This window comes from Olea europaea, chromosome 11 (genome assembly GCF_002742605.1).
Source record: "Olea europaea var. sylvestris chromosome 11, O_europaea_v1, whole genome shotgun sequence".
NCBI classification, from domain to species: domain Eukaryota; kingdom Viridiplantae; phylum Streptophyta; class Magnoliopsida; order Lamiales; family Oleaceae; genus Olea; species Olea europaea.
In genome coordinates this window covers 6,538,672-6,562,755 of record NC_036247.1, presented here as the reverse complement: position 1 = coordinate 6,562,755, position 24,084 = coordinate 6,538,672, and the positions used below count along the sequence as shown (strand labels likewise).

Genomic DNA, 24,084 nt, shown 5'->3' with positions numbered 1-24,084 from the left:
GAGAGAGCGTTACTCTCAGAATAACGAAGGAGCCTATCAAAACACCCGAGGCTTTCGGGGAAACTATCATAATAGCCGTCAAGAAAATTTTAACGGCTGCAACAATAACAATTGGAACAAAGTAAAAGCAATGGAGGGCCGAACTGTTGTCACTCCCAAATTGAAGTGCTTTTTATGCGAAGGACGAGTGTCGGAGTGTCCTTAGAAGCGGATGGTAAATGCATATTATTAGCTAGCAAGTGGTAGGTCAAGTTCAAAGCAAGGGCCCCGCAGGCTAATTGTCATAGTGAGACCGACTCCAAAGAGGATGAGGACGTAGTTGGGGCATTTTCACATCGGTGCAACACACTGTCACATCGGGTTGCTGAAAAAGATGATGTCCCATTGAAAGAGGCAAAGATGGAAGAAGCCAAGGCTCGAATTTGTAGGGCCAAAGGCTTAATGTACATTGATGTAAAAATCAATGGGAAGCCAATCAGGGCTATGGTGGATACTGGTGCTACCCACATCTACCTTGCATGTATCGAAGTAGAGCGGCTCGGACTTGTTCTGGAAAAGGGTAGTGGAAAAGTCAAAGCAATCAACTCCACTGCTCAACCAATAGCTGGAGTAGTGAAATCGGTGTTGATCAAAGCAGGTCCTTTCGAGGGAAGGACAAATTTATCTGCAGTTCAGATGGATGATTTCAAGCTAATTCTGGGATTGGAATTTCTTTGGGATACTAAGACAGCAGTGTTGCCATATTCCGATTCGTTAATGATGATGGGTAATAAGCCGTGTGTCATCCCTACACAGGTTGGGAGGATGGGTGAGAAGAGTATCACAGCCATGCAATTTAGTAAGGATTTTAAGAGAAATGAACATTATTTTTTTGTGCACTCTTTGATTAGAGGAGATCGAAGAGGCGAATGGTCCTATTCCAAAACCCGTTAAAAGACTTATTCAGGAATTTGAAGACATCATGCCGGATGAATTACCAAAGAAATTACCACCAAGAAAGACGATTGATCATGAGATTGAACTTATTCCAGGAGCCAAACCTCCCGCCAGGGGCACCATACCGTATGTCTTAGCCTGAGCTTGAAGAGTTTAGGAAGCAATTGGGAGAAATATTGGAGAGTGTAATCATTGTGCCTGCAAAGTCTCCATATGGAGCTCCTGTATTGTTTCAGAAAAGGCCAACGGTTCTCTTAGAATGTGCTGTGACTATCGAGCCTTGAACAAGATCACCGTAAAGAATAGTTATCCTATCCCACTGGTTGCGGATTGCTTCGATCGATTGGGTCAGGCGAAGTATTACACAAAAATTGATCTTAGGTCCAGATACTGGCAAGTTCAGATCAAGGAGGGAGACGAAGCAAAGACTACGGTGGTAACCAGATATGGAGCGTTTGAATTTAAAGTGATGCCTTTTGGTTTGACAAACGCTCCAACAACATTTTATACTATGATGAATCAGGTCCTTCACGGGTTCTTAGATGATTTTGTCGTGGTATACGTGGACGGCATAGTAATCTACAGCGAGACATTGGAGGAACATGTCCAGCATGTGAGACAAGTTTTTAATCGGCTACGGGAGAATGAACTCTATGCCAAGCCGTCTAAATGCTCATTTGCTCAGACATCTATCAGTTTCTTGGGTCACATCATTGAACAAGGTAAAATTTGCATGGATTCGAAGAAGGTTACAGCCATCAAAGATTGGCAACCACCAAAAACCGTACATAATGTACGTTCATTTCTTGGGTTATGTAATTACTATCGAAGATTTGTGAAAGGCTACTCAGAAATTGCACTGCCACTTAGAAAGGCTACTCAGAAATTGCACTGTCACTTATTGAATTGACAAAGAAGGATAAGGATTGGGATTGGTCATCCCAATACCAAACTGCTTTTGATAGGTTGAAGAAGTCCATGTGGACGAACCCGGTTTTAGCCTTACCGGATATGACTAAACCATTTGAAGTTCATAAAGATGCTTGAGAATTTGCACTTGGTAGAGTCCTCATGCAAGAAGGACATCCGGTAGCATATGAGAGCCGGAAGTTAAACCAAACAGAACGTCGTTACTCGGCACATGAAAAAGAATTGTTGACAGTAGTCCATTGTCTCAGAGGATGGCGTCACTATTTGCTTGGGTCTTCATTTATTGTGAAGATAGATAACACTGTAGTTAGTTACTTCATGTCCTAGCCAAAACTATCGAGCAAGCAGGCTTGTTGGCAGGAATTTCTTTCGGAGTTCAATTTTATGTTAGAGTATCGTCCCGCATCTAGTAATCATGTTGCTAATGCTCTTAGTCGACGAGCCGATTTGGCTGCCATTTGCTCCATAGCTGTTCTTTCAGGGAGCACCGTCTCCACGAACACTAGAGACCAAATTCGGGCACTTATGGAGAAGGACCCGGCTACTCAATATTTGGTCGACCTCATCAAGTAGGGTAAAACTCGACAGTTCTGGCTCGATGGGTAACTAGTGAAGACAAAGGGAGACCGCCTATATGTCCTAAGGGCGGAGATTTGAGGAAATCACTAATTACAGAATGCCATGACACGATTTGGGTAGGGCATCCCGGAGAGGAATGCACTTGTGCACTACTGCAACGTGCATACTACTGGCCTCAAATGCGGGACGACATTGCAACCTATGTAAAAACCTGTCTTATTTGTCAGCAAGATAAGGCAGATCATCAGAAAAGGGCAGGTTTGCTGGAGCCCCTTTCCGTCCTAACCCGGCCATTTGAAAGTGTATCGATGGACTACATTATTGGATTGCCAAAAGTTGAGGATTTTGGTACTATCATCATTGTGGTGGATCATTTATCAAAATATGCAACTTTCATTGCAGCGCCTAAGTATGTATCCGTGGAAGAGACAGCTCAACTCTTCTTCAAACATATTGTCAAATACTGGGGACTGCCTAAGGACATTGTCAGTGATCGAGATCCTCGTTTCACTGGCATATTTTGGACTGATCAAACTTCTTGGTCCAACTTTGAGCATGAGTTCTAGTTTTCACCCACAATCTGACTGACAGACGGAGCGCTTTAATTCTATGCTAGAAGAATATTTTCGGCACTTTATCTCTATTTCGCAGAAAAATTGGGTAAAACTTTTGAATGCGGCTTAGATTTGCTTCAATGTCCAAAAGAGCTCTTCCACCAATAAGAGTCATTTTGAGATTGTTACTGGCCAGCAACCACTACTCCCTCATACAGTGGATATCGAACGAAGTACCAAGTCCCCTCAAGCAAAGAACTTTTCTCAAGAATGGAAACGAAAGATTGAAATTGCTCGGAGTTATCTTGAGAAAGCTCAAGAACGGTATAAAAAGGCTGCAGATCTAAAGCGCCATTTCATTGAATTCAATGTTGGAGATCTGGTAATGGTTAAGCTTCCCGACAGAAATGTTTACAAACTAACAAGAGGGAAGGACTCAAGATTGACGTCAAAATACATTGGACCATTACCCATCGTAAAAAGGATTGGAAGAGTTGCATACAGAGTTGAACTCCCTTCATGGTGTAAAATCTACAAGGTCCTTCATGTTAGTGTGTTGAAGCCATACTTTGCAGATAAGGAGGACGCATCTAGAAATGAGCCAAAGCGACTTGTGTTTGAACTGAAGAAAGCTGGAAAGAAAGTTGCTGAAGCTATTCTTGACCATCGAATCACTCAGGCTTCTAGAAAAGATCATCAGGAGTACATGGTCAAATGGATTGGATGCAGCAGCGATGAGAATACTTGGGAAAGAGAGAAAGATCTCGGAGCCTTCAAATCATTAATTGAAGCATATCATGCATTGATGGCACCGAGGACGTCACCAAAACAAATGGGGGAGAATGTCAGGAACCGCAGCTTTACTTAGCCCCTTGACACTATCGTAGTCGCAGTTTGCCCAACTTCGACCGCACATTGTAAATATTACTTCAAGTTTGAGTTGTAATTTTATTTTCATTGTAATAGTTATTTCAGTTGTAAAATAACTCTGATATTAGTAAACGTTTAGTATGATTCCTCGTCTTTTAAACGTCTATTCCTGTCACTTAAGTTTTCGTTCAGAATACTATTATAGGGGGTATTAGTCATTCAAAAATCTTTCAAGCTCACTGGTGTCCGTCCCCTGCACCAGCAATTGTAATTTTTTGTTTTCGTCAATTGTAATGTTCAGTTTTCATCAATCAACATTCAATTTACTTTCAATGTATTCAAATTCTCTATTGTAAGCTTTCTACAAAATTGTAATCAAATTTTCTTTCGTCCCGATGCGACCGAGAAAAGGCAGAAGGTAGTCTAGCGGAGCAGACTATTGTCGCATGGTGTCCCTTTCTGTGCCAAGAATAACGGCACCCCGTGAAACCATGTACCGCATTAAAGTAATAATTTTTATTTTTATTTTTTGTGCTTTTAGTTTTACAGTTTTCACCTTTTTCCTGTGTCATTCAAGAGGCAAAATCTCAGTGGGATTATCATGGTTTACCCACCTAATTGATGTCTAAAAGAAATCAGATAACTTAAATTTAAGAATTGGTCGGCCCTCAAAAATTTTAGAATGATTAAGTCAGCAAATTGAAAAGAAAGCTATTTTTTTCCTAAGGATTCTGATCTTGGCATGTAGCTCGGATACCAATTGTTGAATTTAATTATAATCATGCTAAGAATCAATAATCACAATATAATAAATTAATAAATCGAATTCATACTTGGGGAAGCCATCGTTGATATAAATAATAGCAGTCAGATATTCTCCTTCTTGCTTCTCAAAAAAGTGTTGGCCATCAATGAGGCAAGCTAATAAAATAATATGGAAAGGAGAGGGGACCTAGCCTTCATATAGAAATTTATTTAGTCGTCCCATTATTGACTTAAACCCTAATTAGGGTTTATGCATAATTCCAGCCCACATACTTGAAATTATCACATTATATCAAATAAATCCCGTAAGGTGTAAAACGGCTCAAGTTTCACTTAACATAATTGGCCTAATCATAATGTCATTGTGAGCCGTACATTTAACCCGGAAAATATACAATCGAATTTGAAGCCCATATTTAAAATTACTCCAACATGAATGAGTTCTGAGAGGTGGTACGTAAAATTGGGATACGACTTGTAACCCTGAATCAAATCAGTTTGTTGGAATTGCAGTAATCGAGGGTGCACATTCTTGGCTTGGGAATACTTTTGCTCTACTTTGCTAGTTTGAAGCGTCCATCAAACTATCACGAATTGTAGAAATAAAATTCATTTCAGATTAAAGTTGCGGAAGAAAAATTACGAAATTTTTATTTGTAGAAGAATGTCAGTGATTCTTGCATGCATTTTTGTGTTCATAGTTTTTATTATAAGGCACGAGTTTGATATGCTGAAAACGAAAAAATAATAGTTGCATAATGACGAAACACGTGAGAGAATTTAATTCGGCAAAGATAATACAAGCAGGGATACAAAGAACTCCATTAGCACATACTGTTCACACACTCAAGACGAATACTGCCAAAACAAGGACGATGTTGGATATTGAACACAATTCATGTCGGGACAGATGAATTCCATCAGAAGTATCGGCAGAAGGAGTAGTAGTATCATCAGAGGGGGGAGAATTTGAAGCCGGGAGTTTTTTGGGTTTCAGTGGTGCAGGAGCTGGCGGTGGAGGTGCAAATAGACCCTGCGGAAGGAGTACTTTATCAACCTCATATATGGCTAGCTGCTTGTCGGTATATACTGTACTTGCCACTGTTGCATTAACCATATCAGTCGTTATGTTCACCTGATTCCCAGTTGCAGTGACATTGAGTGGAAATTGTTCTTCACTACCAGCTTCTGTTTTTAGTGGATTGCTTGCAGTTTGGAATTTGGAGACAGAGAAAAATGAAGATATGACGTGGAATTGGATCAGCTGGATTTTCTGTTCATCGGTCAGAGAGTTTAACATTCCTGTTTTGAGGTTACTGAATGCAGAATCAGTTGGAGCAAATACTGTAAGACCTTGGTTTGAATTGTCAATCTGTGAATTTAGTTGATCAGCCACTTGGGTGCTTTTTAGGAGTCGAATAAATGTCGTATATTGCCTGGCCTTTAGAAGAATAGCAATGATGTTGGAGGGACCGGAAAGTGCAGGAACCTGTGCTGTAGGTACAAGAGCAGGCGTTGGAGGTACAGGAGCTGGCGTTGGAGGTGCAGGAGCCCGCACCGGAGGTGTTGGAGCCGGAGCCGGACTCTGCGAAAGCGCAGGAGTGCACTGAAAGAAGAATAAGAAGAACACAAGAGGGAGTGTAGAGAATATCTTTTCCATTTTGCAGTTTTTCCCCTTTCTTGTTGGGTTTTAAGAATAATGAATAAACCCCTTGATTATAGATGAAAGAACTCGAAGGAGAGAGCTTTATTTATATTGACTGGGAAGATTTTTTCTCGCAAAAATAAGAAGAAAAAAACTCTCATGCCCCGCACACGCACGTACACACTTGAGATGGCCAATAATTGTTGAGTAAGGTGAAAGGTGCAGTTTAAGGTGGCAAGAAACCTCCGACAGTGTTAAGGCAGCTACTGGTTTGCTTAAATTAGGAGGAGAACAACTTGGCTAGTATTGATGCTGGCATAGCCTAATGAATTTCGAACATATATTTTTCTTCAAGTTTCAATGTTTGTGTACGAGAAATCATTAGGCAGAATGATTTCAATGTCAGTGATTGGATTAGATAAGATAAAGGGTTTAAATAGTTTCTGTATTATGATTGAATTAGATAATGTCAGTGTCATTAGGCAGTATGATTTCAGTGTCAGTGATTGGAATTGAGTTTATTTCACATTTTATTATTCGACATTTTCTTCCTCAGGCCTTACCAGAAGGCGGTGAATTGAAGATAGCGTATTTTGGATTGAAAATCTTGAAACCTTGAGATCTGAATATTCTCTTTGATTTGTGCTCTTTCATGGTTAGCTCTATAACAGTGTTCTAAATGGCGTCCATGGCAAAAACGTCACACCTAGAACCTATGCATTAATTTAACGATCAACAAAAGTGTTGACCGTGCCTAGGCTCACATGGGTGTGCATTATTAATATTTTTTTCAATTTTCTTCATATATATATATAAAGTTTTAAACTTTTGGGTCAATTGGATTAAAACGTCCAAAAATTAATAATTATAAAATTTTCAACTTTTAGGCTAATAGATTGAAAGACCTAAAAAGTTGCTTACGAATTATTGGTCCACAAATTTATATCGCTTATCTCAAAGGATTTTATTGTAAATTTTTTGTGGAATAAGAATTCCTTTGATTTGGCTGTAGTAATGTATTGTAAATTTGGTTTGACGATAGTGTATTGTACGTATAAATAATTATTTATATTTTATTAAGGTAATTAATTATTTTCCGATCTTTTATTAGTTAATAAAAAATAAAAACTCTTCATATAATTCAATTAACACTACTATAATATATCTTATTTACTGTTCGAAAATAAATAAGATATGTTACAACTTTCCTACTTTCCTCTGATATTGATCCTTGTATTCCTTTTTAGTTCAACTTGTCTATTAATGGAGTGAAGAACTTGGACACCGCAAATTCTTGGTGATGACGAAAAACATTCCAAATATGACTCTGGTGAAGACATTGACGATGGCATGTAAATGAGTGGAGGACAATTTATCCCTTTCGGTGGAGGGGGAAGCAATTTACATTTCATTTTGGAGGCCAGTGGAACATATGTCCTTTTAATACAAGAAAATTGGAATACTTTTTAATACTTCGGAGCCTATTATATCTATAAATTACGTAGTATGTGCATGACGGAAGGGGTCCCATATATGTTGACCTTGCATTGATATTCAACTGGATTGGGCCGATTAAATCATCTAACTACTTTTGAGACTTGGCTTGGGTTCGGTCCACTTGGCCCATTCACCTCTTATATACAGGTCTAGTTCATTTACAATTATGGTCCATTTGATTGCAAATACTAGAGATGTCAATGGCTCGGCTCGGCCCATGAAACCACGAGCTCGGCTCATCCAAAAAAGGGCGAGCTAACGGCTCGTTATCCCTTTCGGTGGAGGGGGAAGCAATTTACATTTCATTTTGAAGGCCAGTGGAACATATGTCCTTTTAATACAAGAAAATTGGTATATTTTTTAATACTTCGGAGCCTATTATATCTATAAATTACGTAGTATGTGCATGACAGAAGGGGTCCCATATATGTTGACCCTGCATTGATATTCAACTGGATTGGGCCGATTAAATCATCTAACTACTTTTGAGCCTTGGCTTGGGTTCGGTCCACTTGGCCCATTCGCCTCTTATATACAGGTCTAGTTCATTTACAATTATGGTCCATTTGATTGCAAAGACTATAGATGTCAATGGCTCGGCTCGGCCCATGAAACCACGAGCTCGGCTCGTCCAAAAAAGGGCGAGCTCGCGGCTCGTGGGTAGCTCATGGGCCGAACCGAGCCCGGCTCGCAAGTAGACGTCGTTTTTAATTTTTTTTTTTTGAGAACAAATAGGTAATTTGAAAAATAAAAAAGTAAATTTTTTTTAACTAAAAGAGATAGAAAAAATAAATATGAAAGCTTTATTTTATTTATTTTCTTTTTAAAATAGATAAAATATAAACCCTCCTCCTTTATCCGGATTTGGGACCGGCTACTTAAATTTTTAGTAGGTGGAGTTAAAAATTGTACACGAACAATTTTTTGTAGCGTGTACAATTTTTTAAAGAAAATTAAAAATAACGATAAGAAAAGAAAAGTTTCATCAATATAATTAAATCAAATATCATTTACTTGACGACATGCAATTTCGGCGTATTTATCTTATAGTCGAAAATGAGCGTCCTGCCAATCCTTAACGCACATTAAGGCTTCTAAAATATCTTCTTTCAGTCGGCTCCTGACCTCGCTTAAAATTTTTTTACCTACACTAAAAGCAGACTCCGAAGCAACAGTGCTAATCGGAGGTGTCAGCAAATCTTTTGCAATCGCAGATATAACTGGCCAACGTCGTTCATACCTTCGCCAGAATTCAATTACTTCGTCTGAACTTTTTTTAATTGTTTTATCTGTTGGCTTATTCTAGTTGAAATAATCAATTAATTCAGCAGTCAATGCATTATGGCTTGAGTCCGTAGATGTATGATGAGAATGAGATACAGATGGTGATGACATGGCAGTGGCAGTGGCAGTAGATGAACACATTACAGATGAATCAAATCTATACGAATTAATGCCTTGAAATAAATTAAATATTTCTGCATCTTCTTCTTCAATTTCAGTGGAAGGAGTAGGTGTAGATGGTACCCGACTAATATTGGTATCCATTCGGTTCGCATATGATTCATACATTTCACATAATGTTTGCTCTAAATTTCTATATGTGATAGGTATATCAAATATTAAGGCGTTTGAAATTTGATCAATTATATATTTAGTTCCCGATAAATTATATCGAGGGTTCATCACGCATGCTAAAGGAAATAACATAGACAAATCTTCCTAATATTTTCTAAATTTTAATTCCATAACAATTATAATTTCACTAAAATCAGGGTCATTTCTGTATTTATGAAATGTTCTTACAATTATATAAAGACGTTCAAACACCATACAACTGGTGAGATAGTAAACGCCTGATAAAATTTTAGTGATTTCATAAAAAGATGTCAAAATTTTTTTAACTTTCAAAGCTAAATACCAATCACGTTCAGTCAACATACCCTCGTCATCACTTGTAACATGTCTATTGTTATAAAAGTCAGTTATTAAATGTTCAAAACCTTTACATGACTTTAATAACAAGTAAGTAGAGTTCCACCTATGACCTACGTCGCTAACAAATGTTTTAACATTTTGCACTCCTATTTCGGCACAATAATCCTCAAATGCTTGTTTTCTACTTGGAGAGATTGTGATATATATTAATGCGTTCCTAATATTTTGAAGTTTATCCTTTATATATTTTAAACCATCTTGGACAATTAAATTCAAAATATGACATACACAACGAATATGAAATAAATACCCACAAAAATCAGGTTGTAGTACCTTATGCAATTTTTCAGCAACTACTTTATTAACACTAGCATTATCGAAAGTAAATGAACGAATTTTACCTTTGCAATGATATTCTCTTACAATACTAATAATAAAATTAAATATATTATTAGCGTTGTAAGAAAACTCAATAATTCTAAAAGCAATAATTTTTTATGCATGCATCGAAGTGTGTCTATATAACGTGCAGTTACAGCTATATTTGCTCTTTTATTAATCTCTTCCTATATATCTGAAGTTAAAGATATAACAGCCCCATATTTTTGCAAATTCATAATTAATTGTTGTTTTGTTGAAGTAAAATATTGTATTGTATCATAACGAAGAGTGTTTCGACTTACCCCAACATACTTTGGCTGCAGATATTCCTTCACATACGAGACGTAGTGTTGGTTGTCAATTAATGCCAAAGACAACTCAGCACCAGCAACAAACTTCACCATTCCGGTTCGAGCTTTCTCCTCCAAATACACCCATAAGGATAGGGGTGCAGTAGAACCACCGGCGTCTGGACTACCAAATTACAATTGTGTTTGACAGTCTGGAATAAGTCCGTGTTTGGCCGTATGACGGTTGAGATGAGTGGTACCAATTTCTCTTTGCCATGCCAATCTTTGTTGGCAGTATTTACATACTACTTTGGATTCTTGGACTCCATTGAGAAATTTTTTCGTTGAAATCAACTTAAAATGTTCCCAACATTTTGCTTGTTTTTTCCCCTTTCGCTTTCCTCTCGCATCAGGAATGTTTAATTTAGCCTCTTCTTCCTGATCGTGTTCCTATTTGGGAATGTCAACATCATCCAAATTAATTGGATAATTTGGATTGCCGCTTACATGATGATGAAAATCCAAATCTGGAATATTTTCAGGTAGGGGTACGTCATTTAAACCTTCAAATTGATTCTGAAATTGACTTTGCGGTGTCATAGGCAATTCATTTCCTCCCACACCGAACAAGTTTTCGACAAATGAGTGTGGATCCATTTGTTTAGTTGTAATAAGTAATAACTAGTAGAAGAATAATTGCATAAATGTAGTGAGAAATGAAAATTGGATGAAATTCCAATAAATATAGTGAGAACTGAGAATTGGATATTGTATAAATTGTATATAAAAATTGCGAGTTATCAACACAATACAAGAAACTTGGGAGAAAGATAATTGAGAGTTGAGAGAATTGTAAAAAAATTTGTGGCTAAATGCCACTATTTATAGAAGAAAAGGAAAAAAAAATTAAAGGACCAAAACGATCACTGAAAAAATTCAGTGATCATTAACGGTCAAAAAACAGAAAAAGAATAAATAAATAAATGAGGGACTGAAACGGTCACTGACAAAAAGTCAGTGATCGTTCATAAAGTGATCGAAACGGTCACATGGCTCGTTCCAAACGAGCTGCTAGCGGCTCGCCGCGAGCGGCTCGTTTTTTGTGCGCTCGATTCGCCCACCGAATCGGCCCTCTCGGCTCGTGTTTTTACGAGCCCGAACCGCCCACGAGCTCCGTTTTCGCTAGCCGATGAGCCGCTCGGTCCATTTGCCACCCCTAGCAAAGACGGAATTGAATTGAAAACGAATTTCTAGGAATTGAATTGCCTAAAAATTGTTTTCCTAGGAATTGTAAATTATTGTGTTTGATTGATATAATTTTTTAAGTGGAAAATATTGAAATAAAATTATTTTTTGGTGTTCGTTTGACTTTATTTTACATGAAAATTATCAATTAAATGGATAGATTTTACCGGTACTGGGGATGAATTTTGTTTCCATTGTAAACCAAAAAAAAAAAAAATCAAGAAAATCATCTATCTTTTAGTATTCGTTTGATTTTGTTTTACATGGAAATTGTCAATTAAAGAAAAATATTTTTTTACAATTATTCTTAGAATTTGTTTCCATTGCCAAAAAAAAAAAAAAAAAGCTGAAAAAAAAAATCCCGCTTCAATAAACCGAAATTGGAGGTAAGAATTCCAATTCAAGGAAAAGTGGGAAAATTGCTTAGGTGGCAAGAATCATGGAAAATGAATTCCTTAGAAATTTTTACCTATCAAACACTCATTTTTGGCAAAATGTGGAAATAAATTTCCATTTTCCATGGAATTGAAGGTTATCAAACACTACCTTAAGGTATGAATCTTTTTTAACCTTAGTCAAATCACCCTCTCCTATCTCTTGGACTCATTTATCTCTCATCCGATCATTTATTTGACCATCGGAATGCAAGACCTTCTTTTCGACTAGTGACCTTTGTCTCGTAACAATGTTCTCTAACGTGCAGGTGGTGCCTACACGGAGGCAAGGTGGCCAAGATTCTATTGGCCACGCGTTCACCAGATATTGAGGTGTAGCTTTTGCACAAAACGTTTTTTTGACAATTCACATATTTCTAAAAATATTTGTATAATGTTCTTAATGATATTTATGCAATGAGGGCACTGATTTCTTGGCCAGGTATTGATGTTTTTATAGTACTTTATTTTTGCAAAGGTTTGTACAACTATAAAAATGTACTACTATAATCATGTTGATTAGTTACCGAAAAATATTTGAGTTGTGCGTTGAATTGTATGTTGATGTTTTTAAATGATTTTGCTTGGTTGATACTTTAGGCGTTGTGATATCTTTATTCTATAGTATAAAATGACGAAGAAATGCCCATTTCACGATTTTCTTGTGTTATTTAGGCTTTTGCAGGCGCACAATGTACACAACATCTCAAGATCTTATTACAATAACTACTGGGATTGTTTTTCCTTCAAGCAAAATATTTTGTGCTCTAATTAGGCAATTCTTCATATCTTTTGGGTTCCCATCTGAAGGGTCCTTCGACACCCTAATTTTGAATTCAACTTGCATTTCCCTTATTCATTTGGGAATCTTTTACATTTTCACTGTATCAAGTATTTACGATGATGCTCGTTGCATGGCCTGAAACAAAAACTCCACAGTAAATTTCAAAGCACGTGATGACGAGCTTTTTAAGATTATATTTGTTTTTCTCCAAATTGAGGGCACAAGGGATCCAAATAAGTTTTCAAGATATATAATGGAATTGAATGAAATGTTTGTTGGCATTTATGCACTAACGACAACAAACCGATTACATAAGATGAAAGTATAAACTTATATGAAAGTCTTTGTGATCCAGTTTTGCAGTATTTCAGATTACATAGCAAGAAAAATAAATGACAATTAATGAAAAGAGTTCAAGTTCAATGGAAAAAAGAGAATAATATATTTAGGTTCATATATGCATTGCAATCAATGGAATCATCAATCTATTTAGGATTTTACTACTTGTATATAAAAAATGGTACAAATGCGGTTACTGAAAATGATGTGGAGGGAAAATTTTGGATGAAAAAGTTGACTGTATTTTAAATTGACAAATGGTAGATTGTCATATGGACATTTTGTAATCTCTTATGTAAACTTTGATGTACATGTAGTAAGATCTATCTATTTATAGATTGCGTTACACCTTTTCAAGTGGTTGCTACATCAAAACACTTTTAGACATCATATTACAATGAATACAACTGAAAAAATTCGAAATTGAATAAACAATAGCACATGTTCATACGGAGAGCATTGGCGGCCCCTAAAATAAGGTGAGGAGGCCCGCCAACATGCAACAGAATCCAGGCCACATTTCCAAGCTGCCTCCAATAAACTTGGGTGGCCTTCGTAGGTGATGACCAGCAATTCCATCATCTTCTTCTTTTCCTCATATAGGAAAAATATAACTTTTGACTCCAAGTCTACCCTACCAGAAAAAAGTTTCCGCTAATGATGTGGACTCTTGTCGATACTACGAGTCTTATTATGTTTAATACTGCGAGTTTTTCACCTTTGATCGATTTCCTACTGTCCAATGACATTATTTTGAAAATTCTCCAACATCAAGTTGTGCACAAGGCCAACTTGTTCATCTTATCTTCTAGGGATATCAGAAAAGGGTCTCTAGAAGTGTCGTAAGAGATGGTACGTAAAATTGGGATACTAATTGTAACCCTAAAACAAATCTATTTGTTGGTTTGGGTTTTTGATACCTAATAAATCTCGGGCTATAATGTTAATGTGTGTTAATGTACTTCATAGGCATAGGCCAATGAAAGAAATAAGTCCATGAGCTCTACCTAGTCCAATTGTATTCCTTCTTAGATGACTTGAATCTTGGCCCATTTACCTTTCTTTTTGGTCCAATTGTATTCCTTCTTAGATGACTTGAATCTTGGCCCATTTACCTTTCTTTTTGGTCCAATTAAGAGCCTAATCCTAGACTATTTATAATATTACAACCCTGGCTATTTTCTAGTGTGATTTTTGTAAGAAAAGAAGGAGAATTTGGCTATCCCTTGAAGAGAGTGAAAAAGGGCCTCTTGAAGTGTCTAAAACGCTTGATTACTTTATGAAATCTATGGTTCTTTCATAACCTACTTTTGTAGTGTTTTCTCCTTGCTTTTGTGACTTAAAACCATCATCGTTTGTTATCCTTTGTAAGTAAGATTAAATAGCAATCGAGGTGAATTATATTGGTTGTGGATCAGAGCCGGTTGATTTGGTTGTTGGTAGAGAAAGATACTGTAACGCCCCAATTTTCTATAAATTCCAGAACATTACAAAAAACTTATTTTTCTTTATTTTAAGTGCAGAACTATAAAAATAAATTTTTTTTCTAAACAAATAACTGCAATATGTATAAATCTAAATTTAAAATATAAATTTTTTATCTAAACATAACATAAACTCTTAACTAATTCAAATAACACGTTTGGAACAAAATTAAACTAATTGGTAAATATAAGGATGGCAAACTCATTCATTTTTCTTTTCATTTGATCCACTTGGCAGCTTGCATCACCGTCCTTCCACAATTCCAATCGATCCGAACTAACTTGTAAAAATTTGTAAGAGTAAATATTCGAAAACACCCAATAAGATACGTGTAATTTTCATATGCATATATATAACAATAAAAATTACAATTCATACCATCTGGTCTTATGGAGTATATCGGTGACCAAGCGATACACCCATATTAGGTTCTTTTATAATCCCGTAGGATTTCATATCTCATAAAAAAACGAGTGTCTACTGGTAATCCATGCGTTTTTTTATTAAACATAAACGCATAAGGAAACAAAGACGCTTGCACTTAAAGTATCTTACACCGTTAGAAAAATCTAAAACACGTTCAAAATCTTTTCGCCGCTTTGAAAAATACGTGATTAAAATATTCGATGTATGCAAACTTTATTTCCAATGCTATTTTCTCTCTTCCTTTCTCTTTCTCTCTCTCTCTCTCTTTCCCATATGTATTGTATTTATTTTTGGTAGTCAATGATGAGGATTTTGACATTGTATTTATAGTTGAAAAAGACAAAAGAATTTTGGTAAAATTGGGATGAAAGAGACGTGTACCACCAAATTGGATAAAGCTAAACTTTTTTGATAAAGAAAATCATGATGTGATTTGTGTACTTGATTGTGATAAAAATATATATAATTAATACTTATCAAATCAAAAGTAGAATCATAGCCAACCACTACAATTACAAATACAAGGTAGAATTCCTATATATCTACACGTGAAACTATTAGCTCCAACTACACCAAATCCTAAACCAATTTAAAATAACATCTATTCTTAGAATTACGATATCTTTGGCCTAACTTATCCAAATTAACTTCTTTTTCTCGAGCCTAAAATTCATGATTTAATATGATCTATCCAACAAGCCCAATATTGATATATTAAATCTTGATATGTCAAAATCTAATTATTAGACCCAAATAAAATAGGAATTTATATAATATACAAAATAAATAAAATTTTATCTATAAAATTTTTGGGTTGCTACGATCTACCCTCCTTAAGAGAATTTCGTTCTCGAAATTTACCTGCGTTTGGGTCTTTCATGACCTGTCCTTAGGCTAAAGTAAAAACTCTCGCATTTCCTTTCCTTTCTGGCTCGTCATTCTTCTTCAAAAGGTCCTCTTTGAAGTTTTTGAAAATATGTCCGATTTTACCGCATCTATAGCACACATGCTTCCCATACAGACATTCACCCCTATGCATTTTCTTGCACTTTGTACAAGGTGGAACGACTTATCCAAAACCTGGTCCAAAGTTAGCCTTCTTGTTCGGTCCTTCTCCTTTCTCTTCGTTGGACTCATTCCATTTCCTCTTTCCTGAAGACTCGGTCCCTTGCTAGGGAGTTTGGTCAATTTCCAACCTATTTGAGATTGCTTGGGCAGTTTGCAATACTCGGCTATAGGTGGTGAATTGGTGGGATACTAGTATTCCACCAATCTCAGGACGCAATCACAGTTCGAACATCCTTGCTTTCTTTACTTCAGTGTCCACTAAGTGTGGTGCATACCTTGATAGTTGTTTGAATGTCCTCTCATAATCCTCAAGCTTCATTTTTTCTTATTTAAGTTGAAGGAATTCTGTCTCCTTTTGATCTCTCAGAGCTTGGGGAAAGTATTTTCCCGTCACTTTGTCCTTAAGTTGTGTCCACGTCTGAGCACGTTGCTGTGCTTCTGTTCTAGTGGAGATGCTGACTCCCACCAGTGGCCTGCAGCATCAACCAACATGAATTCTGCGCATAACACCTTTTGAGCATCAGTGCAAGATAGATGTTTGAAGATTCGTTCCGTTCCTCTTATTCATTCTTTGGCTGCTAGTGGGTCTGCCTTGCCATCGAAGATTGGGAGTTTGTAGCGACGAAATTGTTCCACAATTGAGCTGATGTTGTTAGCGTTTGCACCATGAGGACCAGCCTGTGCTTGTTGCCTACCCTAGTCTTGTACCACCCTTAGCAAATCCTTGATGATCGTAGCTTGGTTTTGTTGTTGTCTCGACATTTTCTTAACACAAATAAAATTTTAAGTTAGGAATATTTAATAAAACAACATAATATTATTAATAATCTTTGTAATAACGAAGAATTTTAAAAATATAAATTTTCAAATCCTTACATATAGTAATGTGCTCTTCAAAATCAACTAAACAATTAAACTTTTCCTAAGTAAATAAATAACACTTAATCCTAATCCCTTTGAGTCCTAAAAAAAATCTTCTTTTATGGCATCTCATTATCCGAAGTAATGCATGACTCTGACTCGGAATTTGTAATCAAATCAACGAAAGGGTCTTCCAACTCTGGTTCGATATCTTCCTCTGGCTCCTCCTCCGGATCCTTCTCTGGCTCTGGCTCTGGCTCTGGTTCGGGTTCGGGCGCTGGTGCTTGTTGTTTGTGATTTCATAAAATTATTATATCCTCACAGTATCATTTAAAATCAATATTTTCCCAATCTTCTTCCAAATATAACTCATAATCCATATCCCTCACGAAGTAAGCCACGTCTCTCCATTGAGGTCGCATAGTGATTATAAGGTGGTATATTGAGAGGATTGTCCTCTCATTATATTCGAATGATCTTGCTTGCTCCCACTTAAAAAGGAAATCTTCAACATGTTCAACAAAAGTTCGCTCCCATCTTACTTCATAATTTATGTAATTCACAATGGCCATTTCAGCACGCTGGATGCAGGTTGTGTAATTCCTAGTCATCCTAATCACATGAAAATTATAATTTCAATTATGTTTAATCTTGCATTATCAGTACTTTTTTTATTTTTTTCAGTGCATACACGATATTCTAGTAAAATGTAAAAATGACAAATATATTATGCAAAGTGAACATGCTTATACATTTCATAACATATAGAAATATGACTCATAATCATGCTAAAAATTAAGAACGAAACAAATTCATTTCATACCCGGGATCAACTGGAGAGTAGTCGAATGGTGAGCACCACATTCGAAGTGTTCTTATAACATTATTTATTTTAATAAAAAATCACATTATCCTTTAAACTCGCTATTTTCTTTTCCTTTATTCTTTTTTTTTTTAATAATTTGACTATAATTATTTATGAATTTCTTAGAATAGAAAAGGTCAAGAAGTAAAAGTTCATAACAAGGGTATCGTTATTTAAAATCACGTTATAAATGGTTATTTAAACACAAACATATAATACATACATATACATTCTTGAAAATAAAATCTTAGTAATAACACATAAGTACTAATAGAGCTAGATAACAACCACGTAATATTTTAAGAAATTAACTTATATTATAAAAATTTAGATATACTTAAAGGTAAGTGTGCGCTAACATTTGAAATGTTGGTTTCAAAGTATGTATACAATTACATATTAATTAAGGCATGTAATCTCACTTTACATAAAAAAATTTCACAAAATCTCACTTTACAATATATTATTATTATTATTATTATTATTATTATTATTATTATTATTATTATTATTATTATTATTATTATTATTATAAATACATGTATACATCTTTTGATAAAATTTTCTCAAAATAGAAATTTCAAAATTTTGAATTTTCTTAAATTTAGAGTTGTCTAAAATATTGTCATTCATCTTGTCGATTTGAATAACGCATAATTAAAAGGTTTCCAGATGAGGAGGGGGGTCACAGACGAACAACTTAAATCCCAAGCTCTTCTTAGACCGTTTAGGTCTTTTTGACAAAGCCTTTCAATTTTGCAATTACGCAATTCAACAAAATTCAAACAATCAATCGAACGTGAAATCTCTTAAAATATCAGATTTTTTTCAAAGGTCCTTTTTTTTTTTACATCTCTAAAGGCTCAAGTTAAAACAAATAAAAATTTATCATATGTAAGATTTAAACCATAGGTATGAAACTATAACAATTTAAATTTTAAACTACTATTAGTCGAAATCAATTTAAACAATCATTTATTCTTCGAAATAAAGAGACAAATGCATAAAAATAAATAGGTATATATGTAAACGGTAATCCAAACTACTATAAAATGCGACAAAATCTATTAAAAAAATTGCAATATTCAAAGTATGTCACATCATAATTAAAATCCCAGAACTCTTTGTCATGTCATGTAAAATAATTTTTTTTTTGGTCTTTACTGTTACGTGAACAGTAACACTGTTAAAAAAAAATTTCAAAACTTTTTTTTTTAAATATAATTTTTTTTACTGTTCACGTGAACTGTTCATTTTTTTTCCAAACACAAGTCTACAGAAAAGTCAAACCGTGCTCTAATACTAAGCTGTAATATCCCAATTTTCTATAAACTCCGAAACGTCACGAAAAACTCATTTTTCTTTATTTTAAGTGCAGAACTATAAAAATAAATTTTTTCATTAAACAAATAACTGCAAAATTTATAAATCTAAATTTAAAATATGAAAATTTTATCTAAAAATAACATAAACTCTTAACTAATTCAAATAACACGTTTGGAACAAAATTAAACTAATTGGTAAATTTAAAGATGGCAAACTCATTTATTTTTCTTTTCATTTGATCTACTTGACAGCTTGCATCACCGTCCTTCTACAATTCTAATTGACCCAAACTAACCTGTAAAAATTTGTAAGAGTGAGTATTCGAAAACACCTAGTAAGATACGTGCAGTTTCCATATACATATATATAACAATTAAAATTACAATTCATAGCATCAGATTATATGGAGTATATCGGTGACCAAGCGACACACCCATTTTAGGTCCTCTTATAATTCCGTAGGATTTTATATCTCCTTAAAAAAAAAACGAATGTCTACTGACAATCCACGCATTTTTTTATTGAATATAAACGCATAAGGAAACAAAATTACTTATACTTAAAGTATCTTACCTCGTCAGAAAAATCTGAAACACGTTCAAAATCTTTTTTTCCGCTTTGAAAAATACGTGATTAAAATATTCGATGTATGCAAACTTTATTTCCAATGCTATTCTCTCTCTCTCTCTTTCTTTCTTCTCTCTCTTCCTTTCTCTCTCTCTTTCTCTCCCCCGTATGTATTATATTTATTTTTGGTAGTCAATGATGAGGCTTTTGGCATTGTATTAATAGTTGAAAAAGACAATAGAATTTTGGTGAAATTGGGATGAAAGAGACGTGCACCACCAAATTGGATGACGCTAAACTTTTTTTTATAAAGAAAATCATGATGTGATTCGTGTACTTGATTGTGATAAAAATGTATATAATTAATACTTATCAAATCAAAAGTAGAATCATGGCCAACCACTATAATTACAAATACAAGGTAAAATTCCTATATATCTACACGTGAAACTATTGGCTCCAACTACACCAAATCCTAAACCAATTTAAAATAACATCTATTCTTAGAACTGCGATATCTTTGGCCTAACTTATCCAAATAACTTTTTTTTTGTCGAGCCTAAAATTCATGATTTAATATGATCTATCCAACAATTCCAATATTGATATATTAAATCTTGATATGTGAAAATCTAATTATTAGACCCAAATAAAATAGGAATTTATATAATATACAAAATAAATAAATTTTTATCTATAAAATTTTTGGGTTGCTACAGGTACGTTGGACTAAGCCTGAAAAATATCAATTTGAAAATCTTTGGAGTAAGCTTCCACAATATTTGATATTAGAGCTTCAAGATGGTAGTTTTGGCTTGTGAATAGGATTGGCAACGGTTCGGTTATGGGTCGGTTCGGCCAAAACCATAACCGCACCATCAAATTTTTGACCATACCATAACCGCACCATAACCACGTAAATCGGTTCAGTTCGGTTCGGTTTTTATCTCGGTTCAGCACGGTTCGGTTCGGTTAATAACCACGAAAATAAATTATTTTTTATAGGTTCATCCGTCAAATTGATATAAAACAATTTATGAAAAAAGTCAATGAAAACAAAAACACAATAATCCAAACGAAAATGCAAATATTATCAAACAATATTCCAAACGTAAATGCAAACATTATCCTAATTTTCAATTGTAAAATACAAATTTAACAAACAATATTATAAATATAATAATACTAAAATTTTCCTTCATTCTTAATTGTTGTGCATCGAAATTACTTGATGCATTCTTCCCTACAAGTCTTACTAGTATAGATTAGCATTCAAAGTTGATTCCTATTCATCCTTGGCAATATTGGCACGTCTAGAAAAATATTGAACTCTGTTTTTACATGATCAGCAGTAATAGAATGACTAACAAATGTAGCAAATTTTCGGAGGCGACGACGATTTGGACCGTAGAGGCAATGGAGCCGTGCGTGAGTTTGTGGTTGTAGAGAGTAGGGTTTGCATTTATATACTGTCATACTAATACTATTATGGGCTAATGGTAAGTAGACTGGCCGAATGAGTCAGGTAGATATAATGAGGAGGGGAGGAATTTTGTTTTGATTTGGATAGAAAAGTAGTGTAAAGCCTATTATCAATTCAATTTTTTTTTTAGCAGGTAATCGGTTCGGTTTCGGTTCGACGACGTAAATACCATACCCGCACCATTACGAACCGGTTCATTAAAATCAAAATCATATCCGCCCCATTGCACCATCGGTTCGGTTAACCGCGATTTTCGATTTTGATGGTTCAAATTGCCATCTCTACTTGTGAAATATACCAGAAAACATCCAAGAAACTAGCAAGAATGAAGCAGAAATCATATCGAAGAAGCTATCTAGAAACTATCCAAAAATCGGATCTGTTTGTGTAATTTTCAAACAATCCAGAAGGAGTTTGGTAAAATGGAGACCACTGGTGTAACGTGCTAGTGGTGGCGGTCCAGGCTGTCCGACGACACGTGTGGTAGCGCTAAGACCCACGCACAGAGAGAAAAAGAGGCGTATGAGGGCACGTGAGAAAGAATTTTGAGACGGTATCTGCTAGCAGTTTGTTGCTAACATTATTTCTAACATTTTGGTGTTATTAGTTTTCTGTTTCAGGTTGTGCAGTAGAATCTGGACATAATTGTTCTTCGTACGTTGGAAAATCGATCATGGTTGATAGGTTGCTGCAGTTGCTAGAGACTTTAGGACGAATACTAATGGTCCTAAAGTGATAAATTCACATCTTTCATAATTTACGGATTCAGATTGGTCCGCTCTGATATATTGGCTTATCTCAGTTCAGCATTAGCGCGTCATCGTGTAAGGTGACAATAGGTTTGTGGTTACCATGAAAGGATAACATTACTTGTGCTAAAGATTTAGGAAGTATTTGTCATATTTGAAGTGTTGAGTTTTGATTGCAAGTTGGTAATTGATTTTGTGCTTTAATTGTTATATAGTTACTGTGTGAGACTGTGTTTCTTGAAAATTAGAACTTTTGTTTACATACCTTCATGTTACATTGAATATCCTGTTAGAACACCAGAACTTGACCCATTTGAGCATTCTCCTGATCTAAGATCGTGAATCTTAAGAAATTCTGAAAATCTAGAACAATATATATTGCGGCCATCGGATTACTTTGTATTACCTATTTGTGCATTTGGTTGTTCTATTTTCTTAAAAATGTCTTCACACTTTGAAGTTGAAATTTCTAATGGGAAAGAGAATTTTTCAATTTGGCTACAAAAGATGAAGAGTATTTTAATCCAAGAAAAAGTTTCAAAAGCCATAAATGGCAAATTTCCTACGAATTTGATAAAAGTACAAAAGGAAGAATATGATGAACTTGCGTGCACTTCAATTATTTTACACCTGTCTGACACTGTTTTGAGAAAAGTTGAAAAACTCGAATCTACCAAAGAACTTTAGGAAAAATTGGAGGACTTATAATAAATTGTACTTGCTTGAAAGATTTTCCAGCTTTAAAATGGACCATTCAAAGGATCTTGACTACAATTTGGATGTCTTTAACAAATTAGTTCAAGACATTATTAATTGTGATGAAAATGTCTCTGAAACATAAAAAGCTATTATCTTGCTTCATTCCATGCCTGATTCATATAGAGAGCTTAAGAATGCAATTAAGTATGGTAGGGACACATTAATACTTGAGATTGTCATAAATTCACTTAGAAGTAAGGAGATGGAGATTAAGGCTGAAAAAGATAATAATATGAGTGGCGAGTTACATATGATTAGGAGTAGGATGAAGTTTAAGCAAATGAATTTGGGTAGAACTCAAGACAGTAGTGGCTCAAGTGATGAGGGTGGTAAGGAGAATGATAAAGGACGGGACAAGTCTAGTGGTGTACATTGTTACAGTCGTGATAAGTCTGGACACTTTATTAGGGACTGTCCCAAGAAGAAAGATAAGCAGAAGGGTAAGATGAGAGGCAAGGCAAATTTGGCTTTAGAGTCGAATGATGACCCTAGTGAGGTTTATTGAGAGTAAACCTAGTTATTTTATGTGCATCTGTGTGATATCCTTACTGCCTGTGTGTGATTGCCTACTACATTTCAATGTGTTTGATATATGCATTTGCATGAATTTGAGGCAATATGATTACTTGGTGTAATTGTTTAGATGCATAGTAGGTTAGAATGCATCTACAATGTGGTGTTAGATGTCTTTTGGTGAGGTGGAGTATAGATGCCTAGGGGTACATTGTGGTTTGTGCTAGGGATGTAGAGTGTGACATTTGAATCACAAGTGGAGATGTGAATAAATGTCTAGAATCCTTTATTTGTAAAGAGACCATGATCATGTAGAGTGTGAGAGAGATACTTCTATCAATTTTGTTAAGTGGAAACCCATTATGCATGTCGGTTGGGAAAAGTGATGTGGTGATAGAAGATTATCCTATGAACTTAGGATCTATTATGATTTATCAATTAGATATGAATTTAGTGATGAGTCTAGTGAGCATGGTGGGCGATAAGAGGAGATATGTGCTCTCGAGGTGTGAGCAACAAGAAATATGATAGGATAAGTGTGGTAAGATCTTTTCGTGAGTCATTTATGCATTTCTTGCATGTATTTGACCGTGTGTTTGATTAACTTGGTGTTACTTGGTGGTTCTGAGTGAACATGTTTCGGAAAAGATCTGTGTGTTATCCTAAAATATATCGTCATTGTATATGTATTTGCTGTTGATTGTTTACTATTGAATATTTGCTTCTACTTTGATGTTCTTGACCTTAGGCCTAGTGAGACATGGACCAGATATGGTATGTGTTTAGGGTTGAAAA

At 35.2% G+C, this 24,084-nt stretch overlaps 2 protein-coding genes across 2 annotated transcripts; one reads left to right on the top strand and one right to left on the bottom strand.

Annotated features, from left to right (window-relative positions):
* Positions 1-399: 399 nt before the first annotated feature.
* On the top strand, positions 400-4,491 carry LOC111404384. The gene is made up of 9 exons (XM_023033197.1): positions 400-808; positions 891-1,052; positions 1,173-1,549; positions 1,807-1,901; positions 2,001-2,186; positions 2,301-2,435; positions 2,477-2,930; positions 3,130-3,369; positions 4,411-4,491. The coding sequence occupies exons 1-9, from the start codon at positions 400-402 to the stop codon at positions 4,489-4,491; spliced, it is 2,139 nt and encodes a 712-aa protein (XP_022888965.1).
* An 899-nt stretch (positions 4,492-5,390) lies between these two features.
* On the bottom strand, positions 5,391-6,361 carry LOC111404867 (fasciclin-like arabinogalactan protein 11). Its single transcript, XM_023033599.1, has one exon. It carries the CDS (start codon positions 6,292-6,294, stop codon positions 5,473-5,475), a length of 822 nt encoding a protein of 273 aa, XP_022889367.1. The 5' UTR covers positions 6,295-6,361; the 3' UTR covers positions 5,391-5,472.
* Between the last annotated feature and the right edge of the window lie 17,723 nt (positions 6,362-24,084).

Bases quoted from the DNA above. Each gene is read 5' to 3' on its own strand.
- LOC111404384 (XM_023033197.1), top strand. From the start codon at position 400: ATGGAAGAAGCCAAGGCTCGAATTTGTAGGGCCAAAGGCTTAATGTAC. The intron at 809-890 runs GTGAGAAGAGTA...CTCTTTGATTAG, and splicing joins TACACAGGTTGGGAGGATGG to AGGAGATCGAAGAGGCGAAT. The intron at 1,053-1,172 runs GCACCATACCGT...GTATTGTTTCAG, and splicing joins AGCCAAACCTCCCGCCAGGG to AAAAGGCCAACGGTTCTCTT.
- LOC111404867 (XM_023033599.1), bottom strand. From the start codon at position 6,294: ATGGAAAAGATATTCTCTACACTCCCTCTTGTGTTCTTCTTATTCTTC.